The following is a 23,839-nucleotide window of genomic DNA, read 5'->3' as shown; positions in this document are numbered from 1 at the left end:
CCTTTCTCCCTACTTAACTCTGACTTTGATTTATGAAAATATTAGCTAATATGCTAACCCAAGTACTTGCCTGACTTATAAATAAAGACCATGTTGGGTTTGTCCCAGCTAGACATATGGGGGTTAACACTAGACGGACCATAGACTTGATTGAGGTGCTAAAATACTTCATACTGTCCATACTTCAGGACTTTGAAAGCATCTGATAAAACTTTTAAGGGCAGAAGAGAGATCCGGGGTCTAAAAGACCCCAGATGTACCATTAAAGAGTACCTGTCACTGCCCATGCTATCACAACAAATGTTGTTCATCCCTCATGATAGCAATAAAAAAAAAAAAAGTGATAAAAAAAATAGACAGTGTAAAATTCTAAAAAAAAAATGTATTAAGAAAAATAAAATGTAAAAAAAAAAAATGTGTCCCTCTCCTCCTGTGCTTTTGTGTAAAGGTGAATGCACACATATGTACACTGTGTTCACACCTGTTCAAATGTTCACATGTTCACATGTGAGATATCGCTGCAAATGTTATACCTAGAGCAATAATTTTAGCACCAGACCTCCTGTGTAACTCTAAACTGTTATTCTGTACAGGCTTATAAAGCATCTCCCATGGAGATTTTTAACCGCTTGCCGATCAGCCGCCGCAGTTGTGGCAACATGGCTCGGCTGCGTGAATCGCCGTCATGTCACGTCGCTTCTTTATGTGGCCACTAGGGGCCACGCGCCCGCTGCTCTCCCCCGGAGCCGATGCGAGTGCCCGGCAGTCGCGATGACCGCCGGGCTCCCGCGATCGCCCGTGACATGGCGAGAACTGGGATCTCTGAGGGGAGAAGAGACAGATTGTGTGTTCATACAAAGTATGAACACCGATCTATCTCTTCCCCTAGCAAGTCCCATTCCCCTTCAGTTAGAACACATAGCAGGGAACACAGTTAACTCCTTGATCGCCCCCTAGTGTTAAACCCTTCAATGTCAGTGATATTTTTACAGTAAACAATGCATTTTTATAGCACTGATCGCTGTATAAATGCCAATGGTCCCAAAATAGTGTCAAAATTGTCTGATGTGTCCACCATAATGTCGCAGTCACGATAAAAATCGCAGATCGCTGCCATTACTAGTTAAAAGAAAAAAATAATAATGAAAATGCTATAAATCTATCCCCTATTTTGTAGACGCTAACCAATCAATATACGCTTATTGCGATTTTTATTACCAAAAATATGTAGAAGAATACATATTGGTATAAACTGAGAAAAAATTTGCTTTTTTTTAAAAAATGGGGATATTTATTATAGCAAAAAGTACAAAATATTGTGATTTTTTCTAAATTGTCACTCTTTTTTTGTTTATAGTGCAAAAAATAAAAACCGCAGGGATGATCAAATACCACCAAAAGAAAGCTCTATTTGTGGGAAAAAAAGGATGTCAAATTTGTCTGGGTACAATGTCTCACGACTGCGCAATTATCAGTTAAAGCAAAAAATGGCCCGGTCATTCAGCAGCCAAATCTTCCAGGGCTGAATCGGTTAAGTACCGTAGTTTGGCACCATTCCATAAGCCTGCACAATTTTAAAGTGTGACATCAAAGCATGACATGTTTGGTATCGAATTACTCAGTGTAACATCATTTTTTTTTATATTTTATTAAACAATTGGGTATTATATTGTGTTTTTGTGCAATAAAATTCACTAAAGTGTATTTTTTTTTTTTAAATTGCTTTTGAAAAATACAGTGTGACATAAAACAATTGCAACACCTACCATCTTATTCTCTAAGATCTCTGCTTCAAAAAAATATAATGTTTAGGGGTTCCAAGTTAATTCCTAGCAAAAAATAGCTAAGTTTTACGTTATGGGAGAAGTTTTAGAATAGAGTTGGGAAGCGAGTGCTTAAAACATCATTAAACAGAACACAGTGTTCATTCATTTAAATACAAACAATTAACTTTTTTTACCTGCATAAATCCGTTCCTGTCATATATTGTGATAATCTTGAATGGAGAAGTGGGATTAAGCGGAGATCACACCACCGTTTTTCCCATCTGAGGGCAGGCGATGCTGGCCATGAAGAGCAAGACAATGTGTCCTGTGAGGGGAAGGCAGAATGCAATTATTTTATTGTAAAACTTAGACAAGAATTTTTGTAAGGCACCAATCTTTTTTTTGCATTTCCAACAATTTCCAACAAAAATGATTAGGCAGTCAGAGTTTTAGGTTCATTTTATGAAAGCTTAATTTGCTGCAGCCTCTCACGATGTGACTTGCTACAAGGTTACACCATTGTATTCTGCACACTGGAGGAGAGAAAATAAAGGAAATATTTTCTTCTACCTGCAGCAGGCTGATGACATCTTATCCGGGCAAAGACACTTGCCTGGAGCACAAGGATTGTTCTTAATGAAGGAAGTTGAGGCTTTTATGGAAAATTATACCGTTTCTGGATACTGTGACATTTTAGGGATTTATTCATGCAGAATATTAGTAAAAGGTTCACTTTAAGGTTTTCACAATATTTCAGTGCCAACAGAATAGTAATGACGTACAATGTGCAATAACCCATCTTCCTCTGATATTTATCTTCATTGTTTTTTTTGTGAACATGCTTGTTTGTAGGAAATTGACATGCTGCTCCTGCATTTTGATTTACACGAACTGTAGCAAACACCAGGCAAAATATCTAAGGTACCGGAGAAACACAGAGCAGGCACATATGTCAATAAATATACCTCTAATTATAGCAATCTTTGTGTGAGCAGACAAGCAGTCCAGTCTGGTAACCAAAGAAACCACTTAAAGCCTAAGTTTAGTATAAACCTATATGCGCATTCCTCTGGTTCCTTAAATTATTAAAAATTTTCTAGCAGTTTCAAATCACTCCAGATAGGTCACTGGAATCTCCTTTATTTTCCTCCCTTCTTGATTCTTGACATTTACCCACTTTATTCCCTCCTTCCTCCACACCTATTTCTTTTCTACCACCCTTCCTCTTCTTTCCTTATGTTTCATTTGAAAATGGTGATGGGGGGGTTCTTTCCCTTCTGACCGTCAGTATTAGACGCACGCTTTTGATACCCCTTCTGATCAGGCTTTAAGATCACAGGGGAAACCAGAAACCTGCTACATATCTGGAGTCAGAAGCTATGGCCCTATTGAGAGACTACGCATAGGTGTGCACACAGGGTGTGCTGGGTGTGCCTGGGCACACTCTAATCATCCTGTATGGTGCTGACTCCCCCTGCTTCCTCTCTCCCCCTGCAGTGCTGCCAGCTTCCCTCCTCTCCCCTCCTCTTCCTTTTCTAAATGAGCACAGCAAGTGATCTGTACTGATCGCTCCTGTCTTCATTCTTAACTGAAGCATAGTAAACTATGTTTACTGCAGCCTACAGAGAAAGGGGCTGGAGAATCTCTGTTCTCAGTTTCTTTCTGTCTCAAAAGTGAGACATCAGGGGCTCCTAAAAATAAATAATAAAAAAAAAATTACTAAAAAAAATATTGTAAAAAATAATAAAAATAAAAAAACTACTGACATCGTCCACTGCCCTACTAACACAGTCCATTGCTCTGCTGATATACACGAATGTGTGATTGTACTCTGGTGTGCACACCCTAATGCAACACGCAGAGCACACCAATGACTTTTAAGTTGAACTTGTTCCCTGAGTGGGTTGGTATATCATTGGTTTGCCCTTCTTTTAGGCTATTTACACACATTATCAATATGCTATGTTTTTTTAACTGAATTTTTGCTGATCTTTTACACGGATGTATGTTATGTTTTTTTTGGACTCCACATGTCAGTTCGAGATGGATCCCTGCGGTCCATGGTTTCATTTGTCTTGTACTTCTTTTATTCTTTGTAAACTTCTAATAAAAACTTTTGAAAGTAAAAAAAAAAATCAGCACACGTGAGGTTATTTACTATCCATGCGATGTGTCATTTGTGTTGCTGGATCCTGATTTAATAGAAATCTTCCTCCTCCAATTCCCCACTACCCCTGCTGCCGTAATCTTCAAGTGCAGAAGGGGTTAATTTAGTTGAGAGAGCTGCCCAGCTATGCCCGCACCTTCCTCACCCATTTATAGACACTATCAACATTAAACTAACTATGAATGGAGAATGGGCAACTGATTGAAGGGTCCGCCTCCTCCATTCATAGATCACATTTCATTCATAGAAGCTGTAGTACAGCTTCTATGAATGGCGGAGGTAGGCAGAAAGAGTTGGCATAGTTGGGCACTCTTGATGTGTGACTGTCACAGCTTCCCTAGCTCTTTTAACCTCTGCCGCACTGGAAGATTATGGTGGCAGGGATGTGTGTAGGTGTCCTAAATTAGGAGACAGCAGCATGACTGAATCCTTGAAATAGAACATGCGTGTTTAAACATGTGCATTTTTTCCTGTTCACACGCTTTCTGGTTTTGACGGTCCATAGATATGATTGCACAAAAAGTAGTGCAGGTACTACTTTTACATATCACACCGCATAGTACTGTGGTACCATGCAGTTTGATGACAACAAATGCTAGATGCATTTGGGGTGTAATTAACATATAATGACACTTGTGCACAGCTAGCAAGGGCAGGGCGTTCCAATGCATTTCAGGCAATCCACTTGTAAACATGCCTTTCTTGTACCACATGCTGGTGTGAATGGGCTCTAAAAGCTAAATCTAACACGTTTCAAACATCTCACTTTGCTAATCGCTGCAACTCCATTTCTTATAATCATCCTACTTATTCCTAATCATTCATTACCAGAATAAAAGAATATGTGTGCAGGTACAAAACCAAGATTACCATGAATTCCTCCAGCTTTTATTTTAAAACAGTCCATTGTCTAAAGGCTATATACATATATTATAGCATAACCAATATTATGTAACAATATTATATAAACAAGGGCTCTGCGAATCTCAATGACGTGTATCCGAAATTCTCTTCTTTATACATGCAGCCAGGTGTTGAACTACAGCAATATGGAGAAGGAGACATTGCCTTTTATTCTTCTCCCCCTCTTATGAGATACTGATGTTATGCTGTTCCTCTGGCCAGCAGGGGAAGAGCTAAAGCCAAGCAAACCCACAGACTTATATGCAGAGTGCTGAGAACCCTGGGAGTTGCAATTTGGTAGAGCAGTCATATAATGGGACTAATAGATTCTTTGGACTACATATCCCAATGGACACTGTGCAATAGGAGGTGTAGAGAGAGGATTTTGTTAAACTGACCTTAAAAGTTGTTCCTATTAGAACTAAGGATGGAGAGAGCAGAGTGCTCTATCCGAGTATACCCCTGCCAGCTTGGATGTGAACCCGAGACTGAGGACACCCAGGGCAGCAACACCACCATCCACATCACAGACTCTACACCACTGCCGCAGAGTGACTGAAGCACCCTCTCACCCTCTGCTTCCCATCACTGATCACAGAAGTCTTTCTGGGAGAGACTGAGGGCACTCCCTTCTACAGAAAGTGTCCACAGCAGCATCCTGGGAATTGGTGAGAAACCTATACGCTTATTATTGTCACTGCTGGTAGAGAAAGAGCCACTGAGAGCAGGTGTTAGGGCCTGGACCTAAACTTGGGAACTCTGCTGTGTTTGGCAGGAACTCTTCTTGCTGAGTCACCTCAGGTGCTGGACAGCTCCCTGCCTGATTGCTTAGACAAGCTTGCGTTATGTCTTGTTTCTCGTGAACCTTGAACTCTTTGCTCCTAACATGAACCTCCTTATTTAAGCCATGTCTCTGTACCTCCTGTTTGCCAGATTGTGCTCTCTCCAGTCAATATCTCGCTCTTGTCATTCCTGCTGCTGTTTGTATGATCATTACCACTAGTTACCATCCTTTGGCTTGCTCCTCGACTACGCTTCTGCTTGATTCCTACCTGCAATCAATTGTTACTGACCTTTGACTTGTTTACGGACTACGCTTCTGCTTGAGCTCTACCTGCTTTATCTGCTACTGGATCCTGTATTGCTCACCTCCTGGTGGGGCAATCCTGAGGACCGCCACCTGGTACTAACACACAGAAAAACCCAGTTAGTACTTGGACCCCACATCTCTGGTGAGCCCACACCATTCACCAGGGTGACCTGCTTGTTCACTTATCCAGCAAGTTTGTGTGAACCTCTCTACTGCTATAGTTACTGGTCTTTGAGCCTGGCCCTGACCGTGACAGCAGGATACCAAGTACACCCAACCCATATTGCATCCATACCAGTTCTATACTGCACTTCTACCAAATCTATACTGCACCCATACCAACCTTATACTACAAGTATACTGAACTATCAATGCATCTGAACCACATCTACCTTGCACCTGTGCCAAAACAATACCATACCTATACTGCATGTGGGTTAACTGGGACTGTCATTAAGTACAAATATGCTCTTAAAAGACCCCAATGATAGCTGGCAGAAGAACATCTCAAAGGACTTCTTCTTCTTTAACCACTTAAACCCCCTTCCTAACCAGACCAATTTTCAGCTTTCGGTGCTCTCACAATTTGAATGACAATTACTCAGTCATGCAACACTGTACCCATATGGAATTTTTGTTCTTCTTTTCACACAAATAGAGCTTTCTTTTGGTGGTATTTAATCATCGTTGGGTTTTTTATTTTTTGCGCTATAAATCGAAAAAGACTGAAAATTCGGTAAAAAAAAAAATTCTTTGTTTCTGTTAAAATTTATTGCAGAGTATTGGCGAGTATTGGTAGAGTATTGGTGAGTATTGGTGGAGTATTGGTGAGTATTGTCAGAGTATTGGCAAGTATTGGCAGAGTATTGGCAGGGTATTGGAGAGTATTGCAGAGTATTGGCAAAGTATTGGAAGAGTATTGCACAGTATTGCAGAGATTTACACAGTATTGCAGATTATTGCAGAGTATGGGCAGGGTACTGCAGAATACTGCAGAGTATTCGCACTGAGCAGCACTGTGGGTACTACAGATCCAGCCCACAGTGCTGCTACAAACTATCTCTCCCCCTCTCCCCTCGCACTGTACAGATCAGTACAGAGAGGGGAGGGAGGAACCGGCGACATGTCATGTTTGTTTACAAGTGACCGCTCCATCATTTGACGGAGCAATCACATGGTAAACGGCCGCTACCAGCAGCCGTTTACCATGATCCGTGATGCGCCGAATCTTCCGGACCCGGCGGTCACGGATATTTCCAGGAGCGCGCCCCAGGGGGCGCGCGAGAGCAACATTCTGGGAGGACATCCATGGGCGCCCTCCCAGAATAAGCCAACCACACTGTAGCCGTCTTTCAGCTATGGCCCGTTCGGCAAGTGGTTAATAATTATTCTGCAAGCCCCCTTTGTTTCCCTACCCTCTACGCTACCATATTTTCTTTTAGACATTACCCAGTTAGTCTAGGACTAGCATTGATGCCATAAATAAGCTCTGGCAGTATAACTCAGTGGATTAAACCTTACTACTGCTCAATACTGCAATTGAGATTGTCTTAATAATGTTTATGCTGATTTGGATGCCATGCCTAGTCCTTACTGTTATTCATGTTATATGTTAAATTGTGTTACTATTGTAATCTATTTATGCTTGCCTAGTTATCAATCATATTGGTGGCAATATATTAGGTTTGTCTTTACTATAAGGTTTGGTGCCTGTTTTATTTGATATAGCCTTATTATTGGGTACTAAGTATTACTTTTATTGATTTTCTGTAATAATGTATGTTTGTACACTGACCTGGTGTGTCAGATGGGATGAGGTTCTTGAGTAGTGATGGGCCGAACACCCCCCTGTTTGGTTCGTACCAGAACTCCCAAACATCGAAAATGTTCAGACCTGAGCCGCTATCTCTATTAAAGTCTATGGGACTCAAACTTGAAAAATCAAAAGTCCCCATTTTGAAGACGTATACGCAGGTTTTTGGCCATAAAAAGGGAATGGGAGCCCTGGTACTGCCCTGGGGGACGTGTATCAATGCAAAAAAAAATTCTAAATAAGATTGTTTTTACAGGAGCAGTAAAGTTAATTATGCTTAAAGTGAAACAATAAAAATTAAAAATTCCTTTAACCACTTCAATACCAGGCACTTCCCCCCCCCCTTCCTGCCCAGGACAATTTTCAGCTTTCAGCATTGTCAGACTTTGAATGACAATTGCCCGGTCATGCAACATTAAATAAAAACTACATTTTTATGATTTTCTTCCCACAAATTGAGCTTTCTTTTGGTGGTATTTGATTACCACTGGGGTTGCTAAACAAACTAAAAAAGACCAATTTTTTTGGAAAAAAAATGTTTCTTTGTTTCTGTTATAAAATTTTGTTTTCTCATTCACTGATGGGCACTGATGAGGAGGCACTGTTGGGCACTGATGAGTTGGCACTGATAAGGTGGCACTGATGGGCACTGATATGTAGAATTGATGGGTACTGATAGGCGGCATTGATATGCAACACTGATGGGCATTGATAGGTGGCACTGATGGGCACTGATAGGTGGCACTGATGGGCATTGATAGGTGGAACTGATGGGCACTGACAGACTACACTGATGGGCACTGATAGGCGGCACTAATTGGCACTGACAGGTGGCCCTGATGGACACTAGTAGATGGCACTGATAAGGTGGCACTGTTATGTAGAATTGATGGGTACTGATAGGTGGCACTGATATGCAGCACTGATTGGCACTGATAAGGAGGCACTGATATGTAGAATTGATGGGTACTGATAGGTGGCACTGATATGCAGCACTGATTGGCACTGATAGGGGGCACAGATGGGCACTGATAGGTGGAACTGATGGGCACTGGCAGGCTACACTGATGGGCACTGATAGGTGGCACTGACTGGCACTGATAGGTGGCACTAATTGGCACTGACAGGTGGCCCTGATGGACACTTGTAGATGGCACTGATGGGCAGCACTGATGATGAGGTACTGACATGTGTTACTGATGGGCACTGATTGGTGCTGTGGTGGGCACTGATTGGCACTGTATGGGTATTGACAGGTGTTCCTAAAAGGCACTGACTGGCAGCTGATGGTCACTGATTGGCATTGTTGTGGCACCTCTCATGGGGGCTGTGCTGATAATCAATCTGTTTATCAGCACAGACCCCCTTTGACAGGGAGAACTGCCGATCAGCTCTCCCTGTCAGCTTATACCAAGGAAAGCCATTTACCGGCACTTCCTGGTTCACGCTGTGATCAACTGTGATTGGTCATAGCTGATCATGTGGTAAGGAGCCTCTGTCAGAGGCTCCTTACCATGATCAGAGATGCGGTGTGTCAGAGTGACACACAGCACCGCTGATCGCCTCGCTGCACACCCCTGCGGGCGCGCACTGGCATGTTATCCTGCTATATGGCATATGACGCCCAGTCAGGATAATTGAACCACTGCCTGGCCATCATTCAACTATAGGCTGGGCAGGAAGTGGGTAAATATAGTGCCTGGGGGGGTCCCCTTAGTCAGCCTTTAAAGTGGCACATCTGTACAATCTATAGAACCTGCTACAGCAAAACTGACATATATAAAGAAAAAAAATGACATTTAAATTGATTTTCCTGGCTGCAAGCCATTGCCAGCAATAAAAAAAATGTAAAAGAATTGGCGTGGGGGTCCTTCCCCAATCCATATCAGGACCTTTGGTTCTGGTATAGATTTTAAGGGGAACCTCACTCCAAAGCACTTGTCGCCACGTTGATGGGGAGAAGGGCCTCTTCCCGACAACCCTGGGCTGTGGGGGTCTGCGAGCGGGGGTTATCGAATGCTAGAAGCCCTCTTTAATAAGACATCCCCCAGATCCCAGCCCCCCATGTGAATGAGTATTGGAAACATAGTACTGCTGCTCATTCACCAAAAAAGTGTCAAAAAGAAATAGATATACACACACGGTTTTTGACAAAGCCTTTTGGTTAAAAAAAAAAAAAGTCCCCCGATGTAGATCAAAATTCGGGTGTTCACCGAACAGGTGATGTTAGGGCTGAATGTATGCTTGGTCCGAACTGCTCGCCCAACACTATTCCTGAGAAATTTGAAGCAAAGAACAGAGGACCCATCCTATCCAGCATAGGAAATAACCCAAGTTGGGGCACAGACAGCAATAACAATTTGTACCACAAACTAGTAAAAACAAATTTACTATGTAGTATTTTTTCTGGAAGGATACCCTGTATTGCTACTAAGAACAAGTTAGTATCCTGTTTGGAAAAATACTCTGTACTGCTACTAAAACAAATTAGTATCCCTGTTGACAGCATTCCCTTTCCTTCTTTCAATAGAAATACAGTAATATCCCTGTTGGAGGGATACTCTATATTTATTTTCCTGGTAACCACACAGAAAGTAAGGAGACATCTTCCCAATGGGCTCATAAACAAGCAATAAATAACTGGAAGATATTTCAACCCTTCTCCACTTTATCCAAAGCTACAAAAATCCAATCAAATTGTATTATGTAGCGTGTATGAACTAAAACTCATAAATCTCTGCATATTTTAGGAAAACACTAAGAAGGGACTTTTCAGCTTTATTAACGGTTAAATAAAAAGCTTTAAAAGGTGTTCACATTATTTTTACAATGTGTAACTTAAGACACACAGCTTTTTGCAAACTATAACTCCCATGATTCTTGGTTAACTTTATTAGGATTTCAAGCTCTGGGTCTCTTTGCCGTGATCTAATTATGTAGGACACAACAAGTGGTGCCAGCAGGGTATAAATAATTTACAAAGACAATGCACCATACTGCAGAGTTCTTGAGTGTACAGAATAGAGAAAATAATCCCATAACATCTTCATTAGATAACATGCAAAGCGAAGCATAATTTTCATTCATCGCTGCCAATGAACTCAAAAGACCTTTCACTAGTTTCTGACTCATATGTTTTCATCACTACAGTAAACTTGTGGGCTGAATAAAATTACTACAATATATAACACTGTACAGAAGGCCCTTCCAGAGGTTTTCTGATCACTTCTGATGCCCTCGGATAATGAGCTCAGAAAACCAGGAAGCTGCAATTAATAATTGGCTCCTGTGGTCATTAGGTCAGGCCCACCACCTCCTGAAACTCATTGCTGCCCAATCAGATGGTCATCCTAACTAGCCATTAGGTAGGTAAGTATGGATGGTCCCGATATTCGAGTCGAACATCGGGTGTTCATTTATTCGTAGAAGAAGCAGGGTGCCTTTGGCCAATCATGGCTCCAGTCCACTGGCAGCCGTATATAGTGGATGAATAAAGATTAGGCAGGTAGTCAGTGTAGCACATATAATACAGTTCAGAGTGTATAGTGCAGTCAGTGTAGTATATATGATACAGTTCAGAGTATATCTGTCAGGAAATGTTTCACCTGCTGGTGGCGCTGTCAGATCTTTGGGCCGCAGTACTGGTGTCCACCAGCGGGTGTCTCCTGGCATTCTGGAGCCGACATCATCTCCTGCAATCAATGTCACCTGAGACTGATTGCAGGAGGTGTATATATATATATATATATACCCGGCATATGCTCACATATTTGCCTTGATATTTTCCTTGAGCCCTGACCTGTTTTCCTGAATCCTGTACCTGTACCTTGTGTCCTATGTTCCTGAACCCTGCATCCATCCCTGGACCCCTGTCTTGCAGACCTATCCTTTCCTCTGTTGTCCTCTCCCTGTCCTGTCCTGCTCCCTGTTCTATCTGATTGATCTCTCGTGTATGACCCTGGCTTGATTATGTTTATGATTATATCTTACTCCTGTATTCACATTTGGGTTAGAGAGTTATTATTGTGTGTCACTGTGGTTGTTTGCTGGTTTTCTTTATTGTTTATGACTTATCCTTTTAATAAATATAACTATTATTACTTTACATGCATTTTGGTCTTCCCTATTGCAGTCCACACATTTCTGGTCACACCGGTTTATGACATAATACTAAGGCCAATCCTGACCAGAAGTGGCTGCTTAGGGAAGCCATCATTGTTCTGTCTTGGCTAACATGCATCCAGAGGAATTTACTTATTATTTTCTGCTGGTGACAGAGAATGGGGAATACTGCCATCAAATATTGAAAGAGTGGGCCAATGACCAGCTCCTAGAGTGTATCCGACTGGCTCATTCCCTAGTTGATCAGGGCCATATGCTGTTTGGGGATGTTCAGCCTCTGATTTAGGTGTGTGCAGAGCTAGCCTTGTCCAGTACTCCAAGAGGCAGTGATTTTTCTCCCCCCTTCAGTTTTGATCAGGTTGAGTCTCTGGTGAATGACTCGGTTTCTTTCTTTGAGCATTATTCCTCATGTTCTCAGCAGGTGTTATCAGAGTGTATTAATGCAGTGCAGTCCCCTTTTAGACAGGCAGTATGTAAACCACATTTTGTTCAAACTTTACTACAGGCATGGTGAGATCTATTACACTCAGCCTCAGTCAGATTGCAACAGCCCATTCCTGCTGTCAGAGACCTGCCTGCTCAGTGGTCTCTTTCTTGATCACCCATGGCAACCACAATCACAGCCCAATATACCCTGCTACCAACTAAATATCAGTATCCTGTTTCCACCTGCTGAACCTATCCTGCCTTTAACCCATCTGACTCCTCTCTACTGCCTGCAGCAATTCCACAAAGATCCCCCTTAGTAACTGCTTCCTCTTTCTTACCATGGTCAAACTCTTCTCTTCCATCAGCTGCACTCCCTAGTTACTGCTCCAGCCTGCTTCCACACCATCCGATATGCTCCATCCTGCTTCCACACCAGTCGATCTGCTCTGGCCTGCTTCCACACCAGCCGATCTGCTCTAGCCTGCTTCCACGCCACGTGATCTGCTCCAGCCTGCCTCCACGCCAGCCGATCTGCTCCAGCCTGCTTCCACACCAGCTGATCTGTTCCAGCATGTTTCCACACCAGCCGATTTGCCCCAGCCTACCTTCACGCCAGCCGGTCTGCTCCAGCCTGCCTCCATGCCAACCGATCTGCTCCAGCCTGCCTCCAGGCCAGCCAGTCTGCTCCAGTCTGTCTCCATGCCAGCCGATCTGCTCTAGTCTGCCTCCATGCCTACTGATCTCCTCCAGTCTGCCTCCATGCCAGCGGATCCACTTCAATCTGCCTCCATGATTGCCAATGGGGTCAGGCCAGCCTCTGATGGTTCTGAACCCGATGACCCACCTAACCCTGCCAACCTTCTGCCTGCTGTCTGGCCTGATGCTCCAGTATTTGCTGTTCAGCCTTATGTTCCAGTGCCCACCCATGGTTCAGCCTGATGTTCCAGTGCCCATGTTCCAGCCTAATGTTCTGGTGCCCATGTTCCAGCTTGATGTTCCAGTGCCCATGTTCCAGCCTGATGTTCCAGTACCCACAGTCCAGCCTGATGTTCCGTTGCCCATGGTCCAGCCTGAGGTTCCAGTGCCCACGGCCCCACCTGATGTTCCAATGCCCATGTTCCAGCCTGATGTTCCAGTGCCCATATTCCAGCCTGATGTTCCAGTGCCCACCCTGAAATTCTGGTGCCCACAGTCCAGCCTGAAGTTCTGGTACCCATGGTCCAGCTTGAAGTGCCATTGCCCATGGTCCAGCCTGAAGCTCCAGTGCCTGTTTTCCAGCCTGCTGAGCCAGTGCCGATTTCCCAGTCTGATGTGATGGTGCCTGTTTCCCAACCTGATATGCCAGTGTCCATCACCCAGCCTGCTGAGCTGGTGCCCGTTACCCAGCCTGCTGAGCCGGTGCCCATCACCACTGCCCGCTGCCCAGCGTGATATGCCTCTGCCTTCTGCCCGGCGTTATGTGCCTCTGCCCGCTGCCCAGCGTGATGTGCCTCTGCCTGCTGTGCAGCTCAATGTGCCTCTGTCCACTGCCCAGCTTGATGCCATGGACTTTTTACAGCTGCAACTAGTTGGAGCATTCGGAGATCGCTCCTTCGAGGGGGGTACTGTCAGTAAAGATTTCACCTGCTGGTGGCACTGTCAGATCTTTGGGCCGCAGTACTGGTGTCCACCAGTGGGTGTCTCCCAGCAGTCTGGAGCCGACATCATCTCCTGCAATCAAGCGTCACCTGAGACTAATTGCAGGAGGTGTGTATATATACCCCGCAGATGCTCACACATTTGTATTTTCCTTGAGCCCTGACCTGTATTCCTGAATCCTGTACCTGTATCTTGTGACCTGCATTCGACCTGTATTCCTGAATCCTGTACTTGTATCTTGTGACCTGCATTCCTGAATCCTGTACCTGTACCTTGTGTTCTGTGTAGGGATGAGCCAAACACCCTCCTGTTCGGTTCGCACCAGAACATGCGATCAGGCAAAAATGTGTTCGAACACGCGAACACCATTAAAGTCTATGGGACTCGAACATGAATAATCAAAAGTGCTAATTCTAAAGGCTTATATGAAGTCATAAAAAGTGTTTGGGGACCTGGGTCCTGCCCCAAGGGACATGGATCAATGCAAAAAAAAGTTTTAAAAACGGCCATTTTTTTCAGGAGCAGTGATTTTAATAATGCTTAAAGTGAAACAATAAAAGTGTAATATTCCTTAAAATTTTGTACCTGGGGGGTGTCTATAGTATGCCTGCAAAAGGGCGCATGTTTCCTGTGTTTAGAACAGTCTGACAGCAAATTGACATTTCAAAGGAAAAAAAAGTAATTTAAAACTACTCGCGGCTATTAATGAATTATCAGTCCGACAATACACATAAAAGTTCATTGAGAAAAACGGCATGGGAATTCCCCACAGGGGAACCCCGAACCAAAATTTTAAAAAAATGGCGTGGGGGTCCCCCTAAATTCCATACCAGGCCCTTCAGGTCTGGTATGGATATTAAGGGGAACCCCAGCCAAAATTTTTTAAAAAAATGGCGTGGGGGTCCCCCTAAAAATCTATACCAGACCCTTCAGGTCTGGTGTGGATTTTAAGGGGAACCCCATGCCAAAATTAAAAAAAAATTGCGAGGGGTCCCCCCAAAAATCCATACCAGACCCTTATCCGAGCACACAACCTGGCAGACCGCAGGAATAGAGGGGGGACGAGAGAGAGGCCCCCCTCCTGAACTGTACCAGGCCACATGCCCTCAACATTGGGAGGGTGCTTTGGGGTGCTTTGGCGTTCTAAACACGGGAAACATGCACCCCTTTACAGGCATACGCCCCAGGTACGAAATTCAAAGGAATATTACACTTTTATTGTTTCACTTTAAGCATTATTAAAATTACTGCTCCCGAAAAAACGGCCATTTTTAAAACTTTTTTTTTGCATTGATCCATTTCCCCTGGGGCAGGACCCAGGTCCCCAAACACTTTTTATGACAATACCATACATATAAGCCTTTAAAATTAGCACTTTTGATTTATCCCATAGACTATTAAAGGGTGTTCAGTGGCTTTCGAATTTGCTTTCGAATTTGCTGCGAACACCCTAAATTGTTCGGCGAACTGGCGAATAGCCGATGTTCGAGTCGAACATGAGAACTCGAAGCTCATCCCTAGTCCCGTGTTCCTGAACCCAGCATCCATCCCTGGACCCCTTGTCTTATTTCGGTGCCCTAGGTCCAGTCAGTGTAGTATATATAATACAGTTCAGAGTATATATTGCAGTCAGTGTAGTATATTTGATACAGTGGAGAGTATATAGTGCAGTCAGTGTAGTATATATAATACAGTGGAGAATATATAGTGCAGTCAGTGTAGTATAAAAAATACAGTGCAGGGTATATAGTGCAGTGCAGGGTATATACTACAGTGCATTAAAGTGGTTAAGGGGAACCCTATGACAGAATTAAGAGAAAAACTATGTGGGGTCCCCTCCAGATCCATATCAGGCCCTTTGAGTCTAGTATAGATTTTAAGGGGAACTCCACGCCAATTCTTAAAAAAAAAAAAAAAACAGCATTGGTTCCCCCCAAAATCCTTACCAGGCCCTTTGCGTCTGGCATAGATTTTAAGGGGAACTCCATGCCAAAATTTTTAAAAAAATTGATGTAGGGTCCCCCCCCAAAATTCATACCAAACCCTTATCCAAGCATGCAGCCTGGCAGGCCAGGAAAGGGAGGGGACGAGTGAGTGCCCCCTCCTGAACCATACCAAGATGCTTGCCCTCAACATGGGAAGGGTGCTTTGGAGTGCTTGCTCAGCGCCCCCACTCCAAAGCACCTTGTCCCCATGTTGATGGGGACAAGGGCCTCTTCCCGACAACCCTGGCCAGTGGTTGTCGGGGTCTGTGGGCGGGGGGCTTATCGGAATCTGTAAGCTTAAGGGGGCCCCCAGATCTGCCCCCCAATGTGAATGGGTGTCGGGTATATTGTACCCCTACCCATTCACCAAAATTTTCAAAAAGTAAAAACCACAAGAGACAGTTTTTGACAATTCCTTTATTAAAAAAAAAAGTGTCCCGCGATGTAAATTCACCATCATTCACGCCACCCGACTGACCCGAAAAATAGAAAAAATTCCGGCGACTGCTGTCTCTTGGCTATGACAACTGTTATATAGGCAAGTGCAGGGCCACCCGGTGACATAACCAAGTGACCCCGCCCCCTTCTGACCTCATGTGATATCAGAGGGGGCGAGGTCATCCAATTACATCAGCGTGTGGCCCCGCCCTTGCCCATATAAGAGCTGTCAAAGCGAAAAGACAGCAGTCACCGGGAGGGCTCTCATGGAGGCAGAGTTTTTTTGGTTTTGCATTGGGTACTCCCATCCTCTCTATTTCTTAGGGGTGTTTGTGAATCATTTTTGTACCTTGTTCTTTATAGCCAATAAATCTTTGTGTAGTTTACTCTTTAGGGTGTGTTTTTGGTCATTTAGTTTATTATTTTCCTTTTTTCTAGCATAGTATTTTGATTATACCCCCGATATATACTCGGTGAGTGCTACCTACTGTGTACTCAGGGGGGACTCCCATTTTCCACTTTTTTTTGTACACAGGGGTACAATGTACCCAATATGGGGGGAACTGGGGGCCCTCTTGTTAAAGGGGGATTCCAGATTTCAATAAGCCCCCTACCTGCAAACATCAACCAGGGTTGTCTGGAAGAGGCCCTTGTCCCCATCAACATGGGGACAAGGTGCTTTGGGGTGGGGGGCTCAGAGCCCCCCTGCCCCAAATCACCCACCCCACTTGTTGAGGGCATGTGGCCTGGTATGGGTCAAAAGGGGAATGTTCGCTTGTCCCCCCCAATCCTGACTTGCATGCTCAGATAAGGGTCTGGTATGAATTTTGGGGGTGACCCTACACCAATTTTTTTATGGACTGGGGGGGACCCCATCCATTTTTTTCATTGATTTTTCATCTATATTGCCGGGAGCAAGCATTACATTACATACAAAATCCGGCCGGCAATACATTACAGCCGCAAGCAAGTTTAAATGACATTTTTAATCCTTTAGAAATGTCATTATTGCTGTGGCATATTCTATACATTGCACAGATGCACCACTTTACAGGCAGACTAAGTGGAAACCCTGGCACGATACTTAAAGGAAATTAAATTTTTTTTGTTTCACTTTAAGCATCATTAAAATCACTACTCCTGAAAAAAATTACATTTTTTTGCATTGATACATGTCCCCTAGGGAAGTACCCAGGTCCCCATACGCTTTTAATGGCAATAACTTGCATATGACCCTTTAAAAAGAGGACTTTTGATTTTTCATGTTCGTGTCCCATAGACTTTAATAGCATTCGCATGTTCGCTAGAACTTTTTGCCTTTTCAAGGTGTTCTGGTGCAAACCGAACCAGGGGGTGTTCGGACCCATCCCTATAGGTAAGGTAGAGGATGGACCAGATCCTGCAACCCTGGAAGCTAGGTGCTATTTACATATTGGAGTGTTCTGGTTATCAAGGCTACAGTACACCTACATAATTCAGAAAGGACTCATAAGAAGTTGGAGGTGCCACCAATACTTGCTTAAAGTGTTTGTCCATCCAAAACCTTTTTTTTTATCATATAGGAAGTGAGAAAATATCTGCCATGACAACACATAGAAAAAGCTGGCATGAAATCTGGCCTTCTCCTAGATTCTGAAAAAAAATATTTCAGTCTGTGTTGCAATATGACAGTAAGTGAGGGGAAATCTCCATACAGGAAGCCCTGAAAAGCAGTGAAAAAAACCCAAAACTGACAGGGGTTTTAAGCCTTCCCCACTCTAATGCCCCATACACACGATCGGACATTGATCGGACATTCTGACAACAAAATCCATGGATTTTTTCTGACGGATATTGGCTCAAACTTGTTTTGCATACACACGGTCGCACAAAGTTGTCGGAATTTCCGATCGCCAAGAACGCGGTCACGTACACCATGTACGACGAGACTATAAAAGGGCAGTTCTAAACCAAGCGCGGCACCCTTTGGGCTCCTTTTGCTAATCTTGTGTTAGTAAAAGTTTGGTGAGAGACGATTAGTGCTTTTTCAGACTCGTGGTTTTCAGATCATTTTCTGCTGTTCAGTTTGTGCTTGTGGGTTTGTTTCTGGTCTTCAGTGCGTGCAGCGAGTTAACCTTGACTGTCATTGTGTTCTTGTTCATTCGTTACTGTTTTTCAGGTCGCTCTTCACAGGCCTTGCTGTTCTTCAGTGCGTTCTGTTACTATGTTCTGAGCAGCTGACCGTTTTCTAGCCATGTTGCGTATACGTACTCCTCGTAGAGTTCGTGCTGTGCGGGGGCTTGGTGTTGGGGTCCTTACCTTGACACAAGCCCAGTCCATTAATAGGGTGGGGAGGAGTTCATGGACCAAGAATTGGTTGCTCCAGCGTGACCAGTTCTGTCACATGCCTTTGCTCTGTGAGATCCGTGAGAATAATCCTGATGATTTCGGGAACTTTCTCTGGATGACGGACCCCATATTTCACTGTTTGTTGGCTTTGCTGACCCCCTTATATTAGCAGGCAGGATACCTGCATGAGGCAAGCCATCACTCCGGAGCAGAGGCTAGTCGCCACCCTGCAGTACTTGGCGATGGGGAGAAGCCTGCAGGACCTCAAGTTCTTGACAGGCATCTCCCCCCAGGCTCTGGGTTCATTATCCCGGAGACCTGTTGTGCCATCATTCAGGTCCTGCAGAAGGACTATATTAAGGTAAGATTTGTATCCTTTAACATCACATTTTATTGTATTTAATGTTTGATAATATATTGTATTTCTTTCCTCATTCCCTAATTACCATGATTGTAATATGCTGTGAATGTCCCCTTTGTCCTCATGCATGCTGTATTTTTAGGTAATTTTTTTGTCCTTCATACATATTTGCCTTCACTTACCTCCCCAGCATGTTCTCCTGGGCCTATATTCACCTCATGTAGTCACTTAATGTATTTTGTCAGCTCCATAGTAGTGCTTTACCCTAAATACCCCCTAAAATGTGGTAAATTGTGATTTGTGCTTTAAATTCATGCAGAGTGCCAGAGGCTTTTTTTGTGTCCCAAAATCATTTGGATCCCTCCCTCCCCCCAACTTCTAACTCAGCTGATACCAATCCTCTATCTGCTGACTTTGCCAAACCCATACACACTATACCCATCTTTTTTGTGGTCATATTTATGAATGAATTCCCCAAAGCATGTAGTGCAAGGGCCTGCCTGAATACTTTCAAATGGTACTGTTTAAAGTTTTGATATCCTATTATTATCTTGATAGGTAATAGCAGAATGTCAAAATGTGCTAAAATGTGTACTGTGTGTATTCATATCTTTGTATTATGACACTTCTTACCTGTCCAGTGGGCTGCCAATAGTGTAAGTAAGGAGGGGCTGGCCAAACTAATACACATTATTTAGGAATTCATCTCTCAATGAAGTGGAGAGGGTTACCTGTCCAAAACATATCCCCCCCAAATTTTTTAGAAATGGCCCATGGGGGGGGGGGGGGTCTGATAGGTGGACCTTATACCTTTGTCTTTAAATACTCCCTAAAATAAATGTTATACTGATGTCGGCCAAGAATGTTTGTGTCTAATCTGCTTTCCATGTTTAGGTGCAAAATGATTAATTTATTTTTCTTGTTTGACTCCACAGTTTTCTTCCAACCCACAGGAATGGCAGACTGTGGCCTCCCACTTTGCCCAGCGATGGGACTTTCCTAACTGCGGAGGGGCAAATGATGGGAAACATGTCCACATCATCCCACCACCCAACTCGGGGTCATATTACAACTATAAGGGGTTCAATAGTCTGTGTGAATATCAGCAGCAAAACTACTTAATTCTTCTAGCATTATAAAGAAGAAGAGAGTGCGCTGCATTAAACTATTTAAAACATTGCAGCCTGACGAAAGTGCTATATCCATTCTGAACACTAATTTTACCAGACCAAGCTGTTCCGTCTCGGAATTTATTCTGAGCATGCGTGGCACTTTGCGCGTCGGAATTGGCCACACACAGTCGGAATTGACGCCATCGGATTTTGTTGTTGGAAAATTTTATAGCCTGCTCTCAAACTTTGTGTGTCGGAAAATCCGATGGAAAAAGTCCGATGGAGCCCACACACGGTCGGAATTTCCGACAACACGCTCCGATCGCACATTTTCCATCGGAAAGTCCGACCATGTGTACAGGGCATAAGACTATAGGAAAAAAAGTTGATACACTTTAAGCTCATTTTGAGCCCTAAGGATGTATCTCATGTTGGAGCACATTTAATTCCAGATTGGTGATCTAGCTAATTCAATTCAGTAAATACTGCAGTAATACTAAAAACAAAGATTATTTTAATCTGAGTTCTCTGCATTTCTATGCAAAACAACAAACACAGCTCCCTAGAGGGTCAAGGCAGTAGGAGTGTACTTCCTGAGTCTTGTGTTACGCAACTTCCTCTGCCTTACTCTGCTTCCTTTCAAGGCAAATTGTAAATGTGTATTAGCTGCATCTATCTTTGATACCATAACAGTTTTGCCATGTGGTAAATAAAGTTTTTTTAGGCAGAACTAGATTAAAAATACCTAAGATTTGCAATGTTGCCAGCAGCACTTTTGAGATCTGAATACATGTTTAATCCCCTAAGAACTTATGGTAAAACTGAGAGAAAAGAAAAATTGATTTGTATTTTTTTAATAGCTCAAAGTAGCATTGCAATGAAATAATGACCACTAATCTGCATTAAGGTAATCTGATACATTGATTCTTCAAATTTTTGAAGAAAAAGCTCTAAGTAACAGTCTAAAGAAGACCAAGTGATGATCTGAGGATAAGAAAGTGGAGTTGTATGAAGACTCTCAGCAACTTTTCTGAGCTGGCACGGACAAGTTAGCTTGACAATAGTGAGAAACTTACAGCACAGAAGATCAGACCCCTCACACTCATCCATTTCTGTAACATTTACATGTTCTGAACATGAAGGAATATTACAGCAATGAACTTGATCATGATAAAGTTTTTACTACCCTATTGCAGCTTGGGGATGGGAAGGCTCACCAAGAGAAGTGAAGAGGTTCTATGAATATTGTTATCTACATCATCTTCATGAATCATGAACAAGGAGGATGGGACCCTCCTTCCCACTTATGATGCATATAGGTTATGGTTGCAAAAAAAATAAGGAAGGCATATTTGACTTGTTGGTGAAGATTCACACCACAAAGATTAGACTGCTGTGTGTCACTTTGGTCTTGAATAAAGAAATGTGCCTTCGTTGTGGATTGCCACAATTTACTGCATGCAACCAGAGGTGAAATAGATTTTTTTAAAATTTAATTTACCTCTAATCCCAATGACTGTCAGTAAGTAATCCCTTTATTGCAATAACCAGTTTTCCATGTTTTTTCAGGTCATATCTTCTTCACTATTATTTTATGTTTGCAAATAGTAGAATAAAAATGGTATAACTTGCAGTATATACGCTCTGGCCTGTCCTGTCCTGAAACAATTTCACTCAACTTATCTCCATAATTTAGGGTGTATTGGGTAAGTATGTATATCCTCTTGCACTTCCAATGTTCAGTTCACATCCTTGTTTGACTACATTGTCATCCACGTGAAAAGATATGCTAGCTTTGACCCTAGTAGGAAATACTAAAAAAAGCAATTTCAGTAAACCTGTAGAGAATACAGGTTTGCTTCACCGATCCTCAGGATTGGTCTGCTTTCCCCTTTAGAGTGCTACCTCGCCACTCAAACTCACCACAGGTAACCCCTGTAATATCTAAGCAACTATCAGTTTTCTGAAAATTGCTACAGGGCCAACAAACTCTCATTATACAAATTTTTTTTATTCTTAGAACATTGTTTTTTATCCTGAACAGTGACAGACAATGTACGGTTAAGCAGATTGATTATTATCATCTGTAAACTTGCAGAAAATAGTATGGAAACAGTAGCATAATGAAGATAATATCATTCCATCTTTCTAGCCAAAAAGCTGTACAGATGCCTGACTGGCAAATGAAAAACTAAAAAAAAAAAAATGAAAAAAAAATATTGCTATTCACTATTAGCTCCACACCCAGGCGTGACCATATTCTGCTTCATACATAGTATATGGAGCTATTGACTGTCAGCCAATCTACTCAGCCCTTCCTTCTCTGAGCTGGCCACTCAGCTGTTGGCTAATTGTCAGCTCCTATCTCTCCACAGTGACTCACCTGTTGATGATATCCTGCTCGTCAGTCCTGTCTACTTAAGCCGCCCAACCCTAAATGATCTCTGCCTTCGCCTTGGTCAACTTCACAGAGACTATCTCCAGCGTTCCTGTTAAAGACTTGCTTAGCTGACATTCCTTGTGGCTACAGATCCTGCTTGCTGTTCCACTACACTGATCCCTGGCTTTCCAAATTTCTGGCTTGTCTGACTATCCATTCCGGTTACCTAACTTTGGCTATGTTTTGACTATGTTTGTTCTATTCACTTATATTATTAAACACGTGTGATTTAACTGTACTTCTGTCTCAGTCTGATTCATGGTTTCTGACATACATACAGGGTCAGTTATGGCAAACACAGCTCCCCAGCTGCCTCATAATTAAAATAAACTTAAATAATGATGTTATTCTATTTTGGCTGTAAAAGTAGAAAAATACCTGATGCAGACCTTCACTTCCAAAATCAGAGTTTGTTCTCCTTCAACCATACCCACCTCCACAATCAGAAACAATGTTTTTTTTCAGTGTTTGTTTATATTTTTTTGCTTTGTGTGGTCCCAGTGTGCATCATAAAGGACTGGCTGCCTGAACCCAGAAAAGGCAGACAAGTCCCATCAGTGAGGAAGATAAAAAATGGTGGCACAGGATCTGGGCTATGTCTCCTAAACAGCAGAACACAGCGGGATGGGTATACCTTTTGAAGAGAGCCATACAAGACAGGTAAGAATGGAAAAACACAGGGGGAAATTAAGTTCCTCTTTAAGTTAACAAAAATAAATCCATTTCAACTTTATAATGATTGCTAAACTTTATGACTATGGTTTAAATCATTTCTGAGCATTAGCTCATTGTGATTAGGAATGAGTCAAACTTACCTGGATTCGGTTCAAGCAGGGTTTGGCAAACATTAGATACGTTTGGATACCTAATTCAAACCTCAACTTTCATGGATATTGATTGCCAAAAAAAAAGCATGGGGGGGGAGGGCTAGACATTGACTTTAGGGAACATGTATTAATGAAATAAATACATACAAAAATAATCAGTTCACCTGGCAGCAATAATTTTAACATTTCTAAAGTGAACAATTAAAAATGTCCAATTTAAATAAACTGCTTGGGGGGTGCCCTAAAGCTTCCTGTGAAGTGGCACATTTGTACAATGTATACAACCCACTACAGTAACACTTACATTTACAAATAAAAAATGTTTTGTTTAAATGACGGTAAATGACAGCTACCCTTAAGTGTCTGGTAAGTATTTTAGGGGACCTTTAGGGTCCCTATGACATTTTAACAAAAAAGAAA

General features: G+C 42.7%; 1 protein-coding gene across 2 annotated transcripts in view; it reads right to left on the bottom strand.

Moving 5' to 3' along the window:
• The window catches only part of SNTG1 (syntrophin gamma 1), a 1,290,858-nt gene that overhangs the window by 188,270 nt on the left and 1,078,749 nt on the right, over positions 1-23,839 (bottom strand). For both annotated transcript variants that reach the window (XM_073631576.1, XM_073631575.1), the window contains one exon: positions 1,961-2,091. In XM_073631576.1, the coding sequence (XP_073487677.1) occupies positions 1,961-2,091 (131 nt within the window). The remainder of the gene's footprint in view (positions 1-1,960; positions 2,092-23,839) is intronic.

The sequence above is a fragment of the Aquarana catesbeiana genome, linkage group LG05 (assembly GCF_042186555.1).
Source record: "Aquarana catesbeiana isolate 2022-GZ linkage group LG05, ASM4218655v1, whole genome shotgun sequence".
NCBI lineage: Eukaryota > Metazoa > Chordata > Amphibia > Anura > Ranidae > Aquarana > Aquarana catesbeiana.
The sequence above is the reverse complement of the archived record's forward strand: the minus strand, read 5'-3'. Positions and strand labels throughout refer to the sequence as shown.